Source organism: Anguilla rostrata, chromosome 1 (genome assembly GCF_018555375.3).
Source record: "Anguilla rostrata isolate EN2019 chromosome 1, ASM1855537v3, whole genome shotgun sequence".
NCBI classification, from domain to species: Eukaryota; Metazoa; Chordata; class Actinopteri; order Anguilliformes; family Anguillidae; genus Anguilla; species Anguilla rostrata.
The window spans coordinates 45998650-46015378 of record NC_057933.1 but is presented as its reverse complement, the minus strand read 5'-3'; the positions used below and the strand labels follow the sequence as shown (position 1 = coordinate 46015378).

Genomic DNA, 16729 nt, shown 5'->3' with positions numbered 1-16729 from the left:
TTTATATTTTAATGATAATAAAGCTGTTATAACCATGCATAATTTGTATGCTACTTCCAGTCAATCTGTAACTCTCGGTTTGTATGTTCTACTGTGTGCATATAAAAAACAGACACGTCCTTTTATAATGGAGTAATAAATCCTGAATTAGTAATGATGTAATCATCCTGCCCTTACCACATATTGGCAAGCAGACTCAGTACTGGTCACTGCATCATAATGATGTAAAGGTCTTCTTTAAGACTATAGAATGTTGATGGGTGTCAGAGGAATTCTTTTGCATCATTCAGCACGAGTTACAGAGTCGGGTTGCACTATTGGGGGCCAAATCAGCGGCGTAAATGAAATGGATACCCAGGCAACTGCAATGCACTTCTTACAACTGATTTTTCCTTGCAAGAGGACACCTTAATTGGTCATATGTTGCTTGTGATCGCACTGGTTACACACACTGGAGGGTGCAGTGGAGGAGCCTGCATCAAAATGAAACTCGACCTGCGGTTCTCCATATACTGTATCAGTCCTCCCCAAGGAGAACGTATTTAAATTAAGAATTTACCAATGGCAAAAAAAGAAAAAATTTGAAACGTGTTGCAGAAAAAATATCTACAGATGCAGAAATAAACTATTCGCACATGTCCTTTCTGAAGCCTGCATTACTGCTTAACTGATGTAGTCTTTCTTATCCAAGGCACACACCAAAGGTGAGCCAGCCAACATCCACCATTCTGCTGGTTTCATTGCCAGTGTTTTACTGCAGTGAGGCTGAAATTGAGTACGATGGTATTTCGCATGGAGGAGACTCTCAGTTCTGTCCAGAGGAAAAGGCTGTCCTAGAGGTTTATTTATTTTTTTTCCGGTGAAGGGTTGTGAGTATATTCAAAGGAGAGTAATTAATAGACATTCAAACATCTTTTATTATTTAGCATGGTGAAAGGAATCCATTTGACTACAGTCATATTGTACCGGAGAAAATGTATAGTGTCAAGGTTGGAGACCAATGTAGCAATGTAAGAGAATGCAAATATATTGCACTGTTCATTTTCACTTATTTTCAAGAAATATAATATATGTATAAATATGTATAAATACTAGATTATATTTTTCAGGATACTGGTAATGGTTATGTGTACAAAAGTATGACCTTACTAAATCAACAAGAAGGTCGTATTGGATCTTCTCTTTGACCAGGGAAAGGATCTGCTGCAGTTGTGTGGCTGTGTATCATAACTGAGTATGCTATCTCTGGAATAGGGATTAAGCCCCAGTTAAGCACAAATAAATGTCCCAGTTGATAAACTGGGCAAAGCAGAAAGCATTTTGAGGCAGGATGTAGTGGGATCTTTACATTCAGACAGGTAAAATGAGATCACGATCACCACGCTGTCGGGCTTGCTTCAGTTTTATCTGGGGGGGAGGTCTGACTTTCTTCTGCAACAGCTGGACAAAATTAATGGTGGCTTTTTTCCCCAACCAGTATCTCTTTTTTGCTTTCCATTTTATCTCTATATATTTCCATCCACTCTCAACATGAAGCCGTGTGAACTGATTTGTCTGCATAACTCAAGATAATAGGTCCCAAATGGGCATGTGCAATTACTCAAGCCACCACCAGAGGCAGACAGAGAGATATAATTGAATGGAAAGAACAAATCAACCTCCTCAATGCCTGTGCCAACTGCATGTTTTGAATTATGGCCCTCCTCATCCACGCTACTAGGTATTTCAATCAATGCATGACGTTGTCCATTCGCTATCTCTGTAATTGATTCTTTATTTACATTTTCCACTTTTTGTTACAACAGGTTAAAACGTGTACTGTGCATTTAGGTACAAAACTGTCCAGCATACAAGTACAGCAACTCAAACCCAGGGTGTCCATAGATGGCAGTTTAATAGTTTAGATTTATAGTGTTGCAGTCTTGATAAACACAAAAAAAAACCCAAAAACATAATCAATAGTAAAGGGGGGAATCGCATACAGCTGAGATTTGGACTGTACACATTTCCCCAATTGATGACTTTAAGGCACTATCTAAAGTGCTGATTGCCAACCCTCAGACCACAAAGTACTTTCTTGTTGATAGCATAGCATGTGATAGCAGAGCCGTGACCAAGGGCTTGGAGGGCTTAATGGGTAACTTTCGAATGCAGTCCAGGCGGTCGGCACTTTTGTCTCTACTTTCTAAGTACAGGAGGTTCCAGTGCTATATTACAGCTTATGAATATTCACAAAGACATGTGCTCACCAATAGATCACCCATTAGCAGTACTGTCCTTGGCCATATCCCTTCAGGAATGTATGGAATATTTTTGCCTTTAGTGGTAGAGAGACAGAACCATCTAGTTGCTATAAATACTCTGTGGTACAGGTGTTGCATTTTTAGGAAGAACTGAGTTAAAGCCAGCTTTGGTAGAGTGGAATTTATTTATGCAACGCAAGCTACAATTAAACAGTTGAAAGTGCATTTGTTTGGGATAAATGCACTTTCAACTGTTCTCTGCTTTCATTGGTTTCCACATGTTTTCGTCAAGTAATCTTATCACTTAACAGTTTAGAGCATTGTTTAACAGATGCTGTGCTGCGACTTTTTATTATTACACATTATAGCTGTGCTTAATTTGATTTACAAACCCATGCCTATGATCAATAACATTTTGATTAATAAGGAACTTACTTGTGCCTGTGTGTGCAGTTAAACCCACTGAATATTAGCGATATTATTGCTTTGGACACCAACAATCACTTCTTTAGACTGTGCTATGGCTCTGCCAATTGCTGACATACCGTGTTTTTTGTAAGGTGGCTTGCTTGCAACTTACCACATGCATACAAAACTACATGTTACAATATTAATTAAAACAATAGAAACAACTGAATTAACATATTTGCTTTGGTGCTTTATAACCATATAAACCAAATACATGTCTGAGGCAGCATACATTTTATTTGAAATTTTAGGCTGCCTTTTAAACATCTGGCCAGGGACAGCAGATGAAAACTAGCCTTTCAGGCTAGCTCTGGCCCATTTACAGTTTGACTGTTTGATTGGTGTGCATTGTCCCTGAAAAAATAAACCAATAAAATAAAAAAAATAATCTAAAACAAAGCCTAACAAAAAGGAGTACAAAAGGAAAGGAAAACAAACACTGTCTGTCCTCTACAACACAACAAAAATGGCTGAAGGAAGAAAACCAACACTGAGGTTGAAACACAGACTGAAGCAATAGGCCACAGCATGAGTCAGAAATCTGGCAAGAAAATCAAGGTCCCCGTATGAGTGAGGAAGCAGTTGTGTCTGCATTCAACCTGTTCGTTGGGTGCAACTTGATCTGGCTGTTGGCATACAGCTTGAACTGTCATCATGTGTTAATGTCATTTGATATAACTTAGGTTGAATTCCCATTCAAAGCTCTTGAGGCCTGTCTGCTTTCAGACTGGCAACTATATTTCATTAGGCTAAGCATCTCATCTGTCAAACTACTATCATCTAATAAATGCTTGAACTGAAATTTGATGTGTTCTCTAAATAGTCTAATTCCCACCGATCTAAGAAACTGCTGGATTAAGCTCATACAGTAGGCCTACTTTCTTTAGAATTTTTTTCAACTGAAGCAAATTGTTTCTCTTTGAATTTCTCTGAACAGGGAGTTTTGTGGAGACTTCTGGAATGCTGAGATATGTTTACCAATCTGGGACAGAGGTCAGAAGTGTTTTCTTCTTTATAATGTCCCCTCAGGAATGTTCTAAGCTGGCAGAGTGTCAGATCAGTCTCCATCACAGTCCTTATGCTGAGACCATCTCGTTATTGCTTAGGTTGTGTTGGTTTCTTTACGACTCTTACTAAGCCCCTAATCAGTTTGATGCATACAACAGCTTGTCCCTATGTCCCTGCTCCTCAATATGGCCACGCATTTTACAATCATGCCCAAAAATCTTTCCTTCCTTCACTCTGGCTGTAAATGCTGGCTTTGGCTCCAGTTTTTCTTTTCTTTTTCTGGATGTTTCATTTTCATTTTCTTCCCTGTTCCCTATTGTTTAAGAAAGCTCTTTAGTTGCCCGCTGCTGTCTTTTTGGCTCTCTCAGGTGAGTCTGTTTCCCCTTGGACTCCTCTATACTCTCCCTTAAGGTCTTCTGGTACTTCTTTCAGTTGCACAGTGTCTGCCAAATGTCTGCCAAAAATACTGTCCAGCTATTTCCTCATTTTCAAAAGTCTCATCAAGTCTTGCACTTCCTCCACATTCATGGTGTATGCCCAACACCAGGCTTCCCATACAACAGCTTGTCTCAATGTCTAGTTCATGCTGAGTGAAGCTCAGTGACTCCTGCAATCACTTTGGGACTGGGCAAACTTTTTTGCACCGCTGGAAAAAGGGAATGAGTGTCCAGTTTTGTGCAAACAATTTTATTTAATCAAACCGCATGATGCAGAGTTGTTTCATTTCTCTTTGCTTGTAACAACTGTTCTTTCAGTGTGGTATCCTTTATGCAAAAGGTAAAATAATCTTATCAGTCACCCAATATACCGTTTAACCAACATCACACACCATGCTTTACACACTTTTTATATTAAACATTATACTTATATGACTGTGTTTTTTTTTCAACATCCATTGCCACTTAAAATGAAAAACACAGTATGCTGTGACAGTGCATTACAACATATGGTAAACAAAAATTGAATGCCTCTGGATTATTAAACATTATATTTTGAAGCACAAATATGTTTGAAAAAATGTTTATTTCAGATTTTCAATTTCAGAATTTTGTTTTATTCTGTGTGGTTTTTGCCAGTTTAAACCTCCAAAATTAAAGATAAATCAAAGGAATTCCAATATCAGCTCTCAGTGATTCCCCCAACTTGTGATAAAACTGAAAAGAACTACACATCTTTAGAGGCAGGTCATACTTTTAATTCCATGGATGCTAATAAAAAAGTTCTTTAAAAGTAACTCAAAATAGACCTGGAGTCAAAATACTGTTTTTTTTTAAATACTTGATAAACATCAGCCGCAACATAGATTTTTTTAAATTATTGATTATTATTATCATTATTATTATTATTATTATTATTATTATTATTATTTCACTTAGTTTTTCATCAGACATTGACGAAATCCACACAGTAAAATGGCCAGTGCTAATTCAACTCTTAACATATAACATTTGGTCCCACATTCCAGAGTGGGAACAAATGTTATTTGTTAAGAGTTGTATTAACACTGTTTGAGTTGAATTACCAATGGACATTTTACTGTGTACTGAATATGTAATGGTAATGGAAATCATTTCACAATTCAGTGGTACATGCCACAGCTATGACAAAATTATGCCTATTAGCCTATCCCCTGGTTTTAACTTGGCTGCTGTAGAATGAATCCAGTTTAAAACTAAGGATGGGTAAATCTAAACGGATTGTTTGGAATCTCTTTTCAAGATGCCTCTCATGTCACTTCACTCGGGTTTCATACGAAAATCAGTGACTGCTGACGGCCCCCAGTGGGAACATCGGGTAAGGTGTGCTTTTGCTAACAAATGCAAGCTGCTTTCAGAATGTATTTCAGTTCGTACAACACGTTCAACGCAGTCCAGTGGTTTAAATGTTGAGACCAAAACATGGATTTTAATTTAAACTAAAACTCATAGTGTTTCACAAAATGAGGATACGGATAATAACCCAGAGTGAAGTAAATATAATTACTTTGGATTCGATATTAAAGGGACATCACTCATCAAAATAATCATTGCAAATTATCTGAGCTTGTGTTCCCCATTTGGTAGAATAATAGGCCTATATTCATTTGACCTTTGTTTAATAAGGTGGATGACTCGATTCTCATTTTCAGTAATGACTCATCAAAGATTTCGGGAAATGCAAGGGTTTGCAATAGAACAATGTTCTATTACTCAGAGGAAAAATACAATATAACAACAGTATGGGATGAGAAAACTGTAGAATTAAAGAAAGCGGGAGACAGAAAGACGCAAAATCTTCATAAACCAACAGGTTCTCAATATGAAGTGAATTATAACAAGCAAAGAAAAAAATGTCAGTAAACTACAAGCACAATAGATTTTGTTACTTATTCTGAACGGGAAAACTTAGCCAAGACTCAACGTTGATTAGGCATCAAAATTAATTGATGACGAACTAATGTCGAAAATGCATGAATTCAACTTTGATGTATATGTGCAAACGTTATGTTGACATAAGGTACAAAACCGTGGAAGTGTGTGCATAAACAACGGGTTAAAATGATCGGCTCAGCTGTAGTGGCTAGGCTACTGTAAGAGGAAGTAGGAAGTGGCCTTTGTGCAGTTTCGGTAGCAATGCTCCGAGGCTCCTGCGTAATTATGACAACGTCTATTTAACATGAGGGAGGGACCGTTTGCTCTTCTCTTCGGTTGCCTACCTAGGTTGTGCTGTCACCAAATATACGGAGGTGGGCTGAGGTGGGTTGCAGATGATTTGGTGTGTTTACAACAGTTAGCCGTGTCAGCGTAACGGCACTGCGACGGGACGGGACGGGAGACGAGACAGTAGTGTCTTTACTGCTCCTCTCCATACAGGTAATACTGACCACAAGATAAGGTTTTTAAATATATATATATTAATACGACTCTGTGATTTTGCTGATTCTAGCCTGCGTGTGCTCGTGAATTTGAAGCCATAAAGAAGTGGAAACTATAAACAGTCCATTGTTTTATTACACCAGATAAAAAAGTCAACGTAAACATAACTAGTTGCCTATTTTATTTATTCTTGCCATTTAAGAGATGGGTGGGTGGGGACAAGGATGTTAAAAATACTATTTAAAAGAACAAACGACTGCCAGCACTCATTAAACCTGCACAGGACCTTGTAGTCGGCGCTGAGCTTTTTTTACTGTCCATAACAAAAATATTTTGGTGCAAAATTTGGACTTGATATAGCCTAATTATTTATTTCCCTGAAGGTTTTGCCCCCTGATTTCTGGACGACCTGCTATGTTATAGCTCTGTGCAGCACTGGAATAAATATATACCTTGTCTCACACTGTTGCCTTTAATTTAAATCTGTTGAATAAGAATATTTAAATTAGAATATTTAAAATGGGATATACAGTATGTTTTTAAATTACTTTTGCTTGTGAAATTTTAGTTACTTTTTCAAGCAAATTGCATGGCTTTTATATGGCCTCCTCGTAGTAACATGATTACAATGCCTGGCAACTTGTGTGAGTTCATTTTCATCTTTTGTTTTTGTAGCAGACCTGGGCTGAAATTGAATTGAAACCTTATCTCACATAAACTCTGTGCAAATGAAAAGCTGGCACCATGCAGAGGTTCTTGCTGCGCTTATCAGTTCCTTCACAGAGATAATTGGGACCTTGATTTCAGATGGGGCCAGGTTTTGGCACTGCTCCAAGCTTCTGTCCTTATGAACATAACATTATTCCTTTTTAGCACTGAGGACAATTAGTGACTGTATTGAAAACGAGCACCCTTCAGGCCTAGACAGGCCTAGACGGTTTTTATGCACATCAATTCATGTAAAAAAATGAGATGGTTCTGTTGTGTAGGACTGCAGTATATTATTGGTCAGCTAAATAAGCAAGCAACTTTCCATTGGGGAATTTTTAATTGCCACTGAATTGGCCACACAAGGATTGCGCCAGAGCAGACTTCTCGGCTTGTATACGCTAAACAGAATGCAGCCATGGTCTGCGCCCTTCATTTCCATACAATGCTGCGCTACACTCTACCATCCCTCCCAAGAGGATCGTGACAGTGCGAAAATAAGCACACACGTTCGGGCGTGATTGCCCTTGTTTTGGCGCATGTCGTAAATTAATGGCAGACAAGCAGGGCCCTGCGAATGTAGAGCACCGCGGTAGCATCAATTTTTCCACAGCATTGACTCGCCTCGGTGACATGAGCAGCACGAACATGTGCGGCTAACGTGCTGTTGACACTATGAGGCCGAGTGTGGCTCTGGATGCGCTTTAACTTTCACGGTTTCTCGTGACCCAGAATTGCACCTGCGGCCCTCTTAATCTAATCCATCTTAATCTGAGATTATAGTTTTATTCCACGTGCTTGGTGGGATTGGATCGCGGGGAAATTGGCTGTGGACTCTATCCCTTAAATCAGTGGTGTCAAACTCATGCCATGGAGGGCCGTGTGTATGCAGGTTTTCATTCCAGCCTCAGATCTTGATTATATAATTAGTTAAATTATTTGCTGAATTAGGGATGCAGGTTTGTGCACAATGGTGCCCCGATGTCTATGGTGACCCGCATTGTCTAAATAAAAATTTTCTTATATTCTGTGCTTCAATGCAGTTAAACGCATATGGCTGAATGAGTAATTGGACTCAATTAAGGCAGCATTAATTGGTTGGAATGAAAACCTGCATACACACGGACCTCCATGGCACGAGTTTGACACCACTGCCTTAAATGCAACATCATGTCCCCTCCCTTGTCGTATCATCCCATCTATAGGGCTTAACAACAGTTTGTTTGTGGGAGACCTCATCCTGATCTTGTTGGTTTGTGCAGATTTGCCATGCTGAAGTAGGCATCGTCGAAACTCTGTGTGCTTTGTGGACTATTGTTGAGACGATAAGATTTATTGTGTGAGTGCTGGCCATTTTGTTTCAGTTTTTGAAACTCAATGTTTTGGGTAACCTTGGGCTTCAAGTATAGCCATAGAAACAAAACTTTATGTTGGGGGTTGGGGACATGTTATTTCAATTACTACGTGCACCGACACAACTTCAGATGAACAAAACCTTGCACGTCTTTCATATGTGAAGGAGTGAGAAAGTCAAGCGAAATTATCAGGACCGTGGCACGTTCCCACTCATTTGTTTCTACCTTGTTCCCAAGGCAATAGATAGTGTGGCCTGTCTGAGAATACTCTTGATGTGAAACTTGCGCGTAGGACCAACGCGTTGTTCTGGCAGCACCCAACTACAAAGTAATGTGACCTTTCTGTTTAAAGGAGAAGCTTTTGAGTCGCTTGCAGAAGGCCACTTATGCATTCCTCTTTACATTCACAGCTTCTCAGGAGCAAATGCTAATGCAGTTAAACAGGTAACTGTAACTGGGATTGGTCTCCAAATTTTGGGTGAACCTGGAAAAACAATGCTTTGCAAAAAATAATCAGTCAGGTTGACTGTAAACCGACCCAACCCCAATTTTTTACATATTCTTTTTGACAATTGTTCAAGTAATTAATTCAGTTAGGTTCTGAGAAGAATTGTTTTTTGGAAGGAAACCCTAAATATTTTAAGGCCCTTCAATAAAGAATAATATAAAGCAACACTCCTGGTAGTTGTTTTTTGAAGCACATGCGCCCTTAAACAATAGCTGTTAAAATAGTTCAACATTGGTGCTGTAAGTGGAAAGGTAAATTGCTTTTATAAAGTAGGCTAACTGTGGCTTAGGAAAATCCTCCTAAACCAAAATGAATATATTTGCTCTTCATTAATGCCTGAATAATAAAGCATAAATACCTTTTTTACTTTTTTTACATGGTTTTTTCACTTACAGTATGAAATCCACTTCTTACGCTGGAGGCTTTAGTGCTTTAAAACACTTAATGGGCATTTCATGGAAAACAATCTGTGAAATAATGACAGGGCAAATGGTTGGAGTTAATGTAAAAATAGAAGCTGCCCAGTTTTCCACTTGTCTCTGCCTTAACTGATGTCGGGTGTGTTTAATCCCCTGTAATGTTCTTGTTTTAAGCACGTACAAATGATTAAGAGGAACACTCCTTGGTCACTGTGGCCAAACAGGCTGGGGCTCTGAGTGTTTGTTAGCTTTTTCACCCTGCAGAATGATGGTCGATAGAACTGTGCTGTATCCAGAGCGCTAAAGGAGAACGCAAGCTCGAGCTGTCGCCATGACGAGCAGCATTCCAACGCCGGCTGACACGGTGACCCAGGGATCCGTGGCTTTTTGCACGCTGTGCCTTAGCAACTATCCTCTGGCCGCAACAAGCAAACTGCATGCGTGCGACTGTGTCTTCTGCACTTCGGTGAGCTCCAACCCTCTGCCTAACCCTTTTGCCCTGATTTTTTCACCAGGACCACTTGATTTTGAGTTTTATGTTCACTTAATATCTGTAATAATTTTGATTGGGGTTGTTCCAAAGATTATGGTGACTTGGTGAAAAGGAGTAGGTGAGATTCAGTACAGCTGCTCTACCAACCGTAGACATGTCAGTGAGATACCTTCAGCATTTGCTGCGTAATAGAATAAAATGAAGCGTTATCCTGGCACAGTTGCTCTCCTCACCTGAAACTGTCAGTTATTGTTTCATCTGAGGTACAGTGAAGTAATTACTGAACTCATGTGACTAATCAAAACACGGAAATCTCTAGAACAAGGCATAATTCTGCGGGGAAAGTAACTTCTGTGGAAAAATCTAAACCCATCCTGGGTTTGCTCTACTGAAAGGAGACAGGCCATAGCCATCTCATCCATGTACTATAGGTTCTTTGCATGGTTTTTGAACAGGAATGACCATTGTTTTTTTTGGCTTTGTTTTTGGAGTCAACCAAGGGATCGCATAGTGTTGTGAGAGTCAGTCTTTCAGTCTTAGAGGTGCAGTTATTTGCGTGGCATTCTCTGTTATGAAAGGTTGTATTTATTTGACATGACTGAAATGGATGTACTTTGTTTATTTTTTCATTTTCAGGGGTACTTATTTATTTATGTCTTTATTTCTCTTGTTTGACTCATTCTTCTTGGATGGGGTCTCTGTAGTTCACTTTTCATGACTGTTTCTGTAATGCAGACTGAAGGTACACAAGTTGATTGATGGTCAATGGTTGGCCTTCCCTCCCTCTATCCAGTGTTTGCAGCAGTATGTGCAGCTGACAGTTCGAGAGGGTGGGGGTGCCCCTATCACCTGTCCTGCCATGCCATGCCTGAAGAACGGAATTCTGCTGGACTCAGAGGTAGGTTCAATGTCGACGCTGGTAGAAAAAAAACGGATGGATGTTTTTTGTTTATCGCACAATTCTAGAGACTGTAGTCTAGATAAAAATCCCAGGACGGCAGCTGTTTCTGAGATGCTTGAACCACCACGTTTGGCACCAACAATCATACCACAGTCGCGTAGATCACGCATCTTCTACATTCTAGTGTTTGGTCAAACAAAAAACTAAAACTCTTTACCCTGTCTGCATGCTTCATGTATTGAGTTGCAGCCACATGATTCGCTGTTTGGAGTATATTTAAATGAATGAGTAGGTGTACCTAATACAGTGGCCGGTGAGTGGTCGTCATCATTTTCGAAGAAGAGTTTCAGCACTTATTAACAATGACGTAGGGGAAATACTAGTAACAGTTTTTTGAGGAAGTTTCCCTCCCAGCTCTTTGTGTAACAATGACTGGTAAAATTAGTGGTTCATCATTTTTGGGAATACACGTTTAGGAGTGTTTGCTTGTGAAATTACATGATGGTCAGGTGCAAGCATCTATTTCATGAAAAGAAAGATATTTTTTGCATGTATCATCTTGAGATCCCCTTCAACCCCTCTCATGGCAGACAGTTTGGAAGGCACTGCTTTACACTGAGTCATCTGGGCGTGGTCCACAAACTCTTGTGGTTTTCCCTTGTCATTGCAGATCACAGACTTTGCTCCAGATCAAGTTCAGCTCTACCAACGGCTGAGGTTCGAACACGGTGAGCTGTGCTGACATGCCAGGCCATGGCTCTGCAGTAGGACAGTTATACCAGGACATACATTCTATAGGCCCACCACATACTAGCATCGAAAGTTCTGTCTCCCTACTGTGCAAATGGAAACATTCCAAATTTGCTGCATCTTTTGGTAATTCAGAAGTAATTACCATTGACAGTGCTGTGGCAAATCAAATTATTTTATGTAATGTTTTAACAAAACACCTGCTATCAACTGGAATATCCAGTAGTTAAGAAGCAGAAGGGACTGAAGCAATGCGGAAGCTGAATATCTAGTTTGTCTAAAGAATTTTTTGTCAGGGTCCTGGGCCACATGGAGTTTCAGTATCTCCCACACAGCTGATTTACAGTAGACTGACATGTCCAGCCAAATACTTTCCTACAAACTTTTGTGGGATTCCAATGCACATTTTATGACCCACTGTTGCTGTTACCATACACCTAGCAACCTGTTTCTGTGAGCTGCAATTGGCACACCTATATGTTATCAATAACAGTGATAAAAACATACAGCTTTATAAATGAATGGCTCTGTGGTGAACGACCGCGAGTCGTCCTTGTCCTTCATGGATGTCTCCCTATTTCAGAATTTCTTCTGCCAACATGTACATAATTGTGTTGTCTGCCATTTTTATGATACATAGAATGGAGGCTGAGGAATCCATAGGCATACACTTACATAATATTAACTTAGTACAGTTTAATACTAGTAATACTAACTTCCTGAACTATGTGTACACTGTGCCAGCTGAATATAAGCAGTGTAGCTGTGTGTTCCCTGTGTAATCTGATGCTCTCCTAGGAGTGCACCATGACCCCAGTAAGGCCTGGTGCCCGGTGTTGGAGTGCCAGTCAGTGTGCACCATCAAACCCAGCCCGGAGGGCCGGCCCATGTCCGTGCCATGCCCCACCTGCTGCACCGTCTTCTGCTCTCAGTGCAGGGGACCCTGGCAAGATGGGCACATCTGCCCAGAGCGCCAGCTGCTGACATCAGTGACGAACCCAGAGGGCAGGTACGTTGGGAGGAACAACAGAGCACGCTGTTTGCTTACCAGAAGTGCACTCTTTTTTTACCACCCTGGTTTAAATTTCTCTTAGTTACTACTCCTGACCGGAAGATTATTGCCAGGAGTGGTAACTGATCCAGAAAATATGCAATTATGAGAGAAATACAATTTGTTCATACGACTAACTACTACTATTACCGTTGACCTGGGTCGAATGCATATATTAAATTGATTAATATTTTTAGATGACGTTGAAATTTGTCTTCAAGATCCCTGAGAATTTTCAATCAAACATTATACTTGGAAAACATATAATACTGGAAAGGAAAATTGTGTTCTGAACATTGGTGAAGATAAGTTAATCTATAGAGTAATGTACAGGACTTTTGTTAGTGTATAATGGATTAAAGTATTTCAAATATAGTAATTGACCTAGGTCTCTGTTACCGCTGTTCTTCTTGTCATGTAGCTACTGCAGTTGCCACTTTAATTAGTACTGTGCACAGTGAAATCTTGAAGGCCTCATAATGCCATGAATCAAGGCCCAAGCCCTGACAGCCTGTCCTGTCTGCAGCGTCCTCCTCAGCAGCGACCCTGACGCGCCCGTCAAACAGTGCCCCATGTGTCGGGTCTACATTGAGCGGAACCAGGGCTGTGCCCAGATGCTGTGCAAGAGCTGCAAGCACACTTTCTGCTGGTACTGCCTCCAGAACCTGGATGTAAGTGTTTATCAACCCTAATCCTAACCCTTCTGCTGGTACTGCCTCCAGAACCTGGATGTAAGTGTTTATGAACCCTAATCCTAACCCTTCTGCTGGTACTGCCTCCAGAACCTGGATGCAAGTGTTTATGAACCCTAATCCTAATCCTAACCCTTCTGCTGGTACTGCCTCCAGAACCTGGATGTAAGTGTTTATGAACCCTAATCCTAACCCTTCTGCTGGTACTGCCTCCAGAACCTGGATGCAAGTGTTTATGAACCCTAATCCTAATCCTAACCCTTCTGCTGGTACTGCCTTCAGAATCTGGATGTAAGTCTTGCAGTGCATCTCATGTATTAGTTACATTACATTTCTTTTCTGACTGATGTGGGAAGTTCATTCCCCCACCGGGAGGTCAGGACAGACAGCAGGCATGAGCTCGAAGTGCATGCAGAGGGGAAGGAGCCAGGGGGTGCTGAGGTTGTAGAACAGAGGGATCTAGCTGGTCTGTAAGTTTAGCCGCGTTTCCACCAAAATTACCCGGAACTTTCAGTCCCAGGAACTACTTTACCAGGAACTAAAAGGTTCCTTCAGCCAATGGTTGTCTGCGTTTCCACCGGGGTCTAAAGTACCGCGAAGATTAGGCAAATTAGCCCACTGACGTTGTCGTCGGTCCATCTGTCATATGATTTCTTCTGTAACCCCATACTACCACCGAAGTAGCTTACATTATTTTCTAATAACCGGGACAGCCCGGAGGGGTTTATTCCACTTATATACAATGGGTTACCAACAATGACTATATATGGTTACTTTTGTATTTATTGATTTTCATATATCCTCTCAAACACATTCATTAACAGCAGAAAACATGCACACGTTGTAAACAATTTGCTGTTTTATTACTTTCTCGTTGTCAATTCCATATAGGCTAATCGCAAAATGACAAGAATAGAACGAAAACTCGGACTTGCGTGAAAATGTAAATTAGTAGTGGTACAGCCACCGTTTGCTTTCCTTCGAAGTTACTGCTAGCCGAGCAGAGAAGTGTGCCCTCCAGATGCGAACCATGCACCATAAATGAGTCCATAGTCTTCCTGGTCTTTTCGTGGAATTGAAAAATGGCAGTAAAATTGAGTAAAATTACGGCAGTCTGAAAAAGCTAAAGGGAAGATTACTAGAATTAACCTGTTATTTTACCCGGATAAAAAGTGCGGAAGGTGATTTCCAGTTTGCTTGTACTGTATCACCAATGTTAATTATGCAGAACTACCGCATACCTCAAATAACTGTATCAAACGTTTTGAGTCAATTACAACGGGCTAACAAAGAAAATCCGGAAGAAAATATTCAGCAACCGAATTAATCCGTTTGAATGTTTTGGTAGCCTACGTAATATGCTGTCCCAGCACGAATGCTTAGCATTTTATAAAACGAATTCTAAAGCAAGAAAAGAACAGAAGAGCACACGTTATAATTCCAAGACGTTGACAGGCTATAACCAAAAGTAGGCTACTGCGCCGCATAACATACAAGTTTGATTTGAAGTTATTATGAAAATAAATTGGTTTGCCGCTGCATATTTTCAAACATGGCGGGTAATGGCGGAAAATAAATACAACATAAATGCTACGAGTACTCGACCAATCAGAAATGTTCAGCGCTGCAAGCTCCACCCAAAAGGTTCCTGTACTTTCGGAAAGTACTACCCCCCGAGCAGGAACGTTTTGGGGGGTAGAACAAAGCCCCCAGAACTAAATTTAGACCCTAGTTCCTGCGGTGGAAACGCACTGAGTTCCTCAAAAGGTTCCTAGTTCCGGGGTATAGTTCCTGCGGTGGAAACGCGGCTTTAGATGATCTTGTGAAGGTTGGCTAGAGCAGTCCCCTTAGCATCCTGGTAGTCTATAAACAAGGTTTTGAATTTGATGCCACCTGCAAAAGGTAGCCAGTGGAAGGAAGAGAGAAGGTGTCAAATATCCTGTTATACTGCTTTTTGTGAATTGGTTCATCTGTTTACATGCAATTTGCTGGGCTTAAAAAATATGGGATATGTGTGTTCTACATGGCCTCTTTGGAGGGGTTGAAATGAGGGGTTGTCTTCAATTTTTGAGAATCATAGCGTGCTCTTTTCAGTCAGACTTTCCACTCCTGCATAGTTACTGTTTTGTGTAAACACTGTGTAAATTGCTGCATTGTACTACGTACTTCCCCGCATGATTCAGTGTTATTCCTTTGGATGTGGTTCATGTTTGTCTTAAAGGGTGACATATTCTTGCGACACTATGACAAGGGGCCGTGCAGGAACAAGCTTGGGCACTCCCGCGCATCTGTCATGTGGAACAGAACACAGGTGGGCAGTGCTGTGAAGTTCTCTCTCTCTCTATCCCCACACACACATGCACACACACTCTTCCTCTCTGTCTGTCTTTCTGACAATAGAAAAGCTATCTTATTGGTCCTCTGTAAGGGATGCTTGCAGCATGTTGGATTCTATCCATTCACCTTGTAGCAGTTTTCCTGCTCATGTGTATGAACTTGGAGTGCAGTGGCATGACTGTGTGTTCTCACTGTGCCGCCCACCCCCCTTTCCCCCCGGCAGGTAGTGGGCATCCTGGTGGGCGTCAGTGTCATCGTGCTGGTGACCTCCCCTCTGCTCCTCCTGGCCTCACCCTGCATCATGTGCTGCGTTTGCAAGCCCTGCCAAGGAAGCAAGAAGAAGAAGAAAAAGAATGAGCTCAGTCAACCTGATTCCACTGTATAGAAGTGTACACATCCACCACCCTGCACTCTCACACCTGGTCCTCCTCCAAGCCCGTGCGCTAATTTTCTACAATTTATAAACCAGCTTTGCTGGGTGCAGAAGTGCCTTCTACATAGTGCCTGTATATGATGGTCCAGATTTACTTTGCCTTCCATTCTATTATGCAAAAAAAACCCGAATAGCAGCACAAGAACAAGTAAATGAAGTACTACAAAAATGACCAACATTATTTCATGTTGTGAAAGTGGGTACTGTGTTATTAACTGGATTGGATTCCGGGATATAGATCATTAGGGCCATCAGCAGTCTTGCATTAAAATCATTCCTGCCTCAACTTTTCATGATTACAGTTGGTTTTCAATACCAAAGGCTAATGGTGAACATATGTGTGTGTGTGTATGTGTGTCTCTGTGTGTATGCGTGGTGTCTTATATTGTTCATAGTATTCTATTGTATGTCTGCATCATATATTTTGTAACTTCCTTATGAATTAAATAAATGCCAAGTATTGACACAATTGTGATGAAATTGGTTAATGGGTTGGGTTTGGAGGCCA

General features: G+C 40.7%; 1 protein-coding gene across 4 annotated transcripts; it reads left to right on the top strand.

The window, feature by feature from the left end:
* The first annotated feature begins 5686 nt into the window (after positions 1–5686).
* LOC135256405 (E3 ubiquitin-protein ligase RNF144B-like) lies at positions 5687–16690 on the top strand. 4 transcript variants are annotated; one of them, XM_064338161.1, is made up of 8 exons: positions 5687–6571; positions 9813–10030; positions 10851–10955; positions 11629–11686; positions 12507–12717; positions 13286–13430; positions 15673–15762; positions 16012–16690. In XM_064338161.1, the coding sequence occupies exons 2-8, from the start codon at positions 9896–9898 to the stop codon at positions 16171–16173; spliced, it is 906 nt and encodes a 301-aa protein (XP_064194231.1). In that variant the 5' UTR covers positions 5687–6571; positions 9813–9895; the 3' UTR covers positions 16174–16690. The 4 variants fall into 4 exon arrangements, with proteins under 4 accessions (XP_064194231.1, XP_064194222.1, XP_064194203.1 ...); XM_064338152.1 differs by having other exon boundaries at positions 8545–10030; XM_064338133.1 differs by having other exon boundaries at positions 5689–6571; positions 9829–10030.
* Positions 16691–16729: the final 39 nt, after the last annotated feature.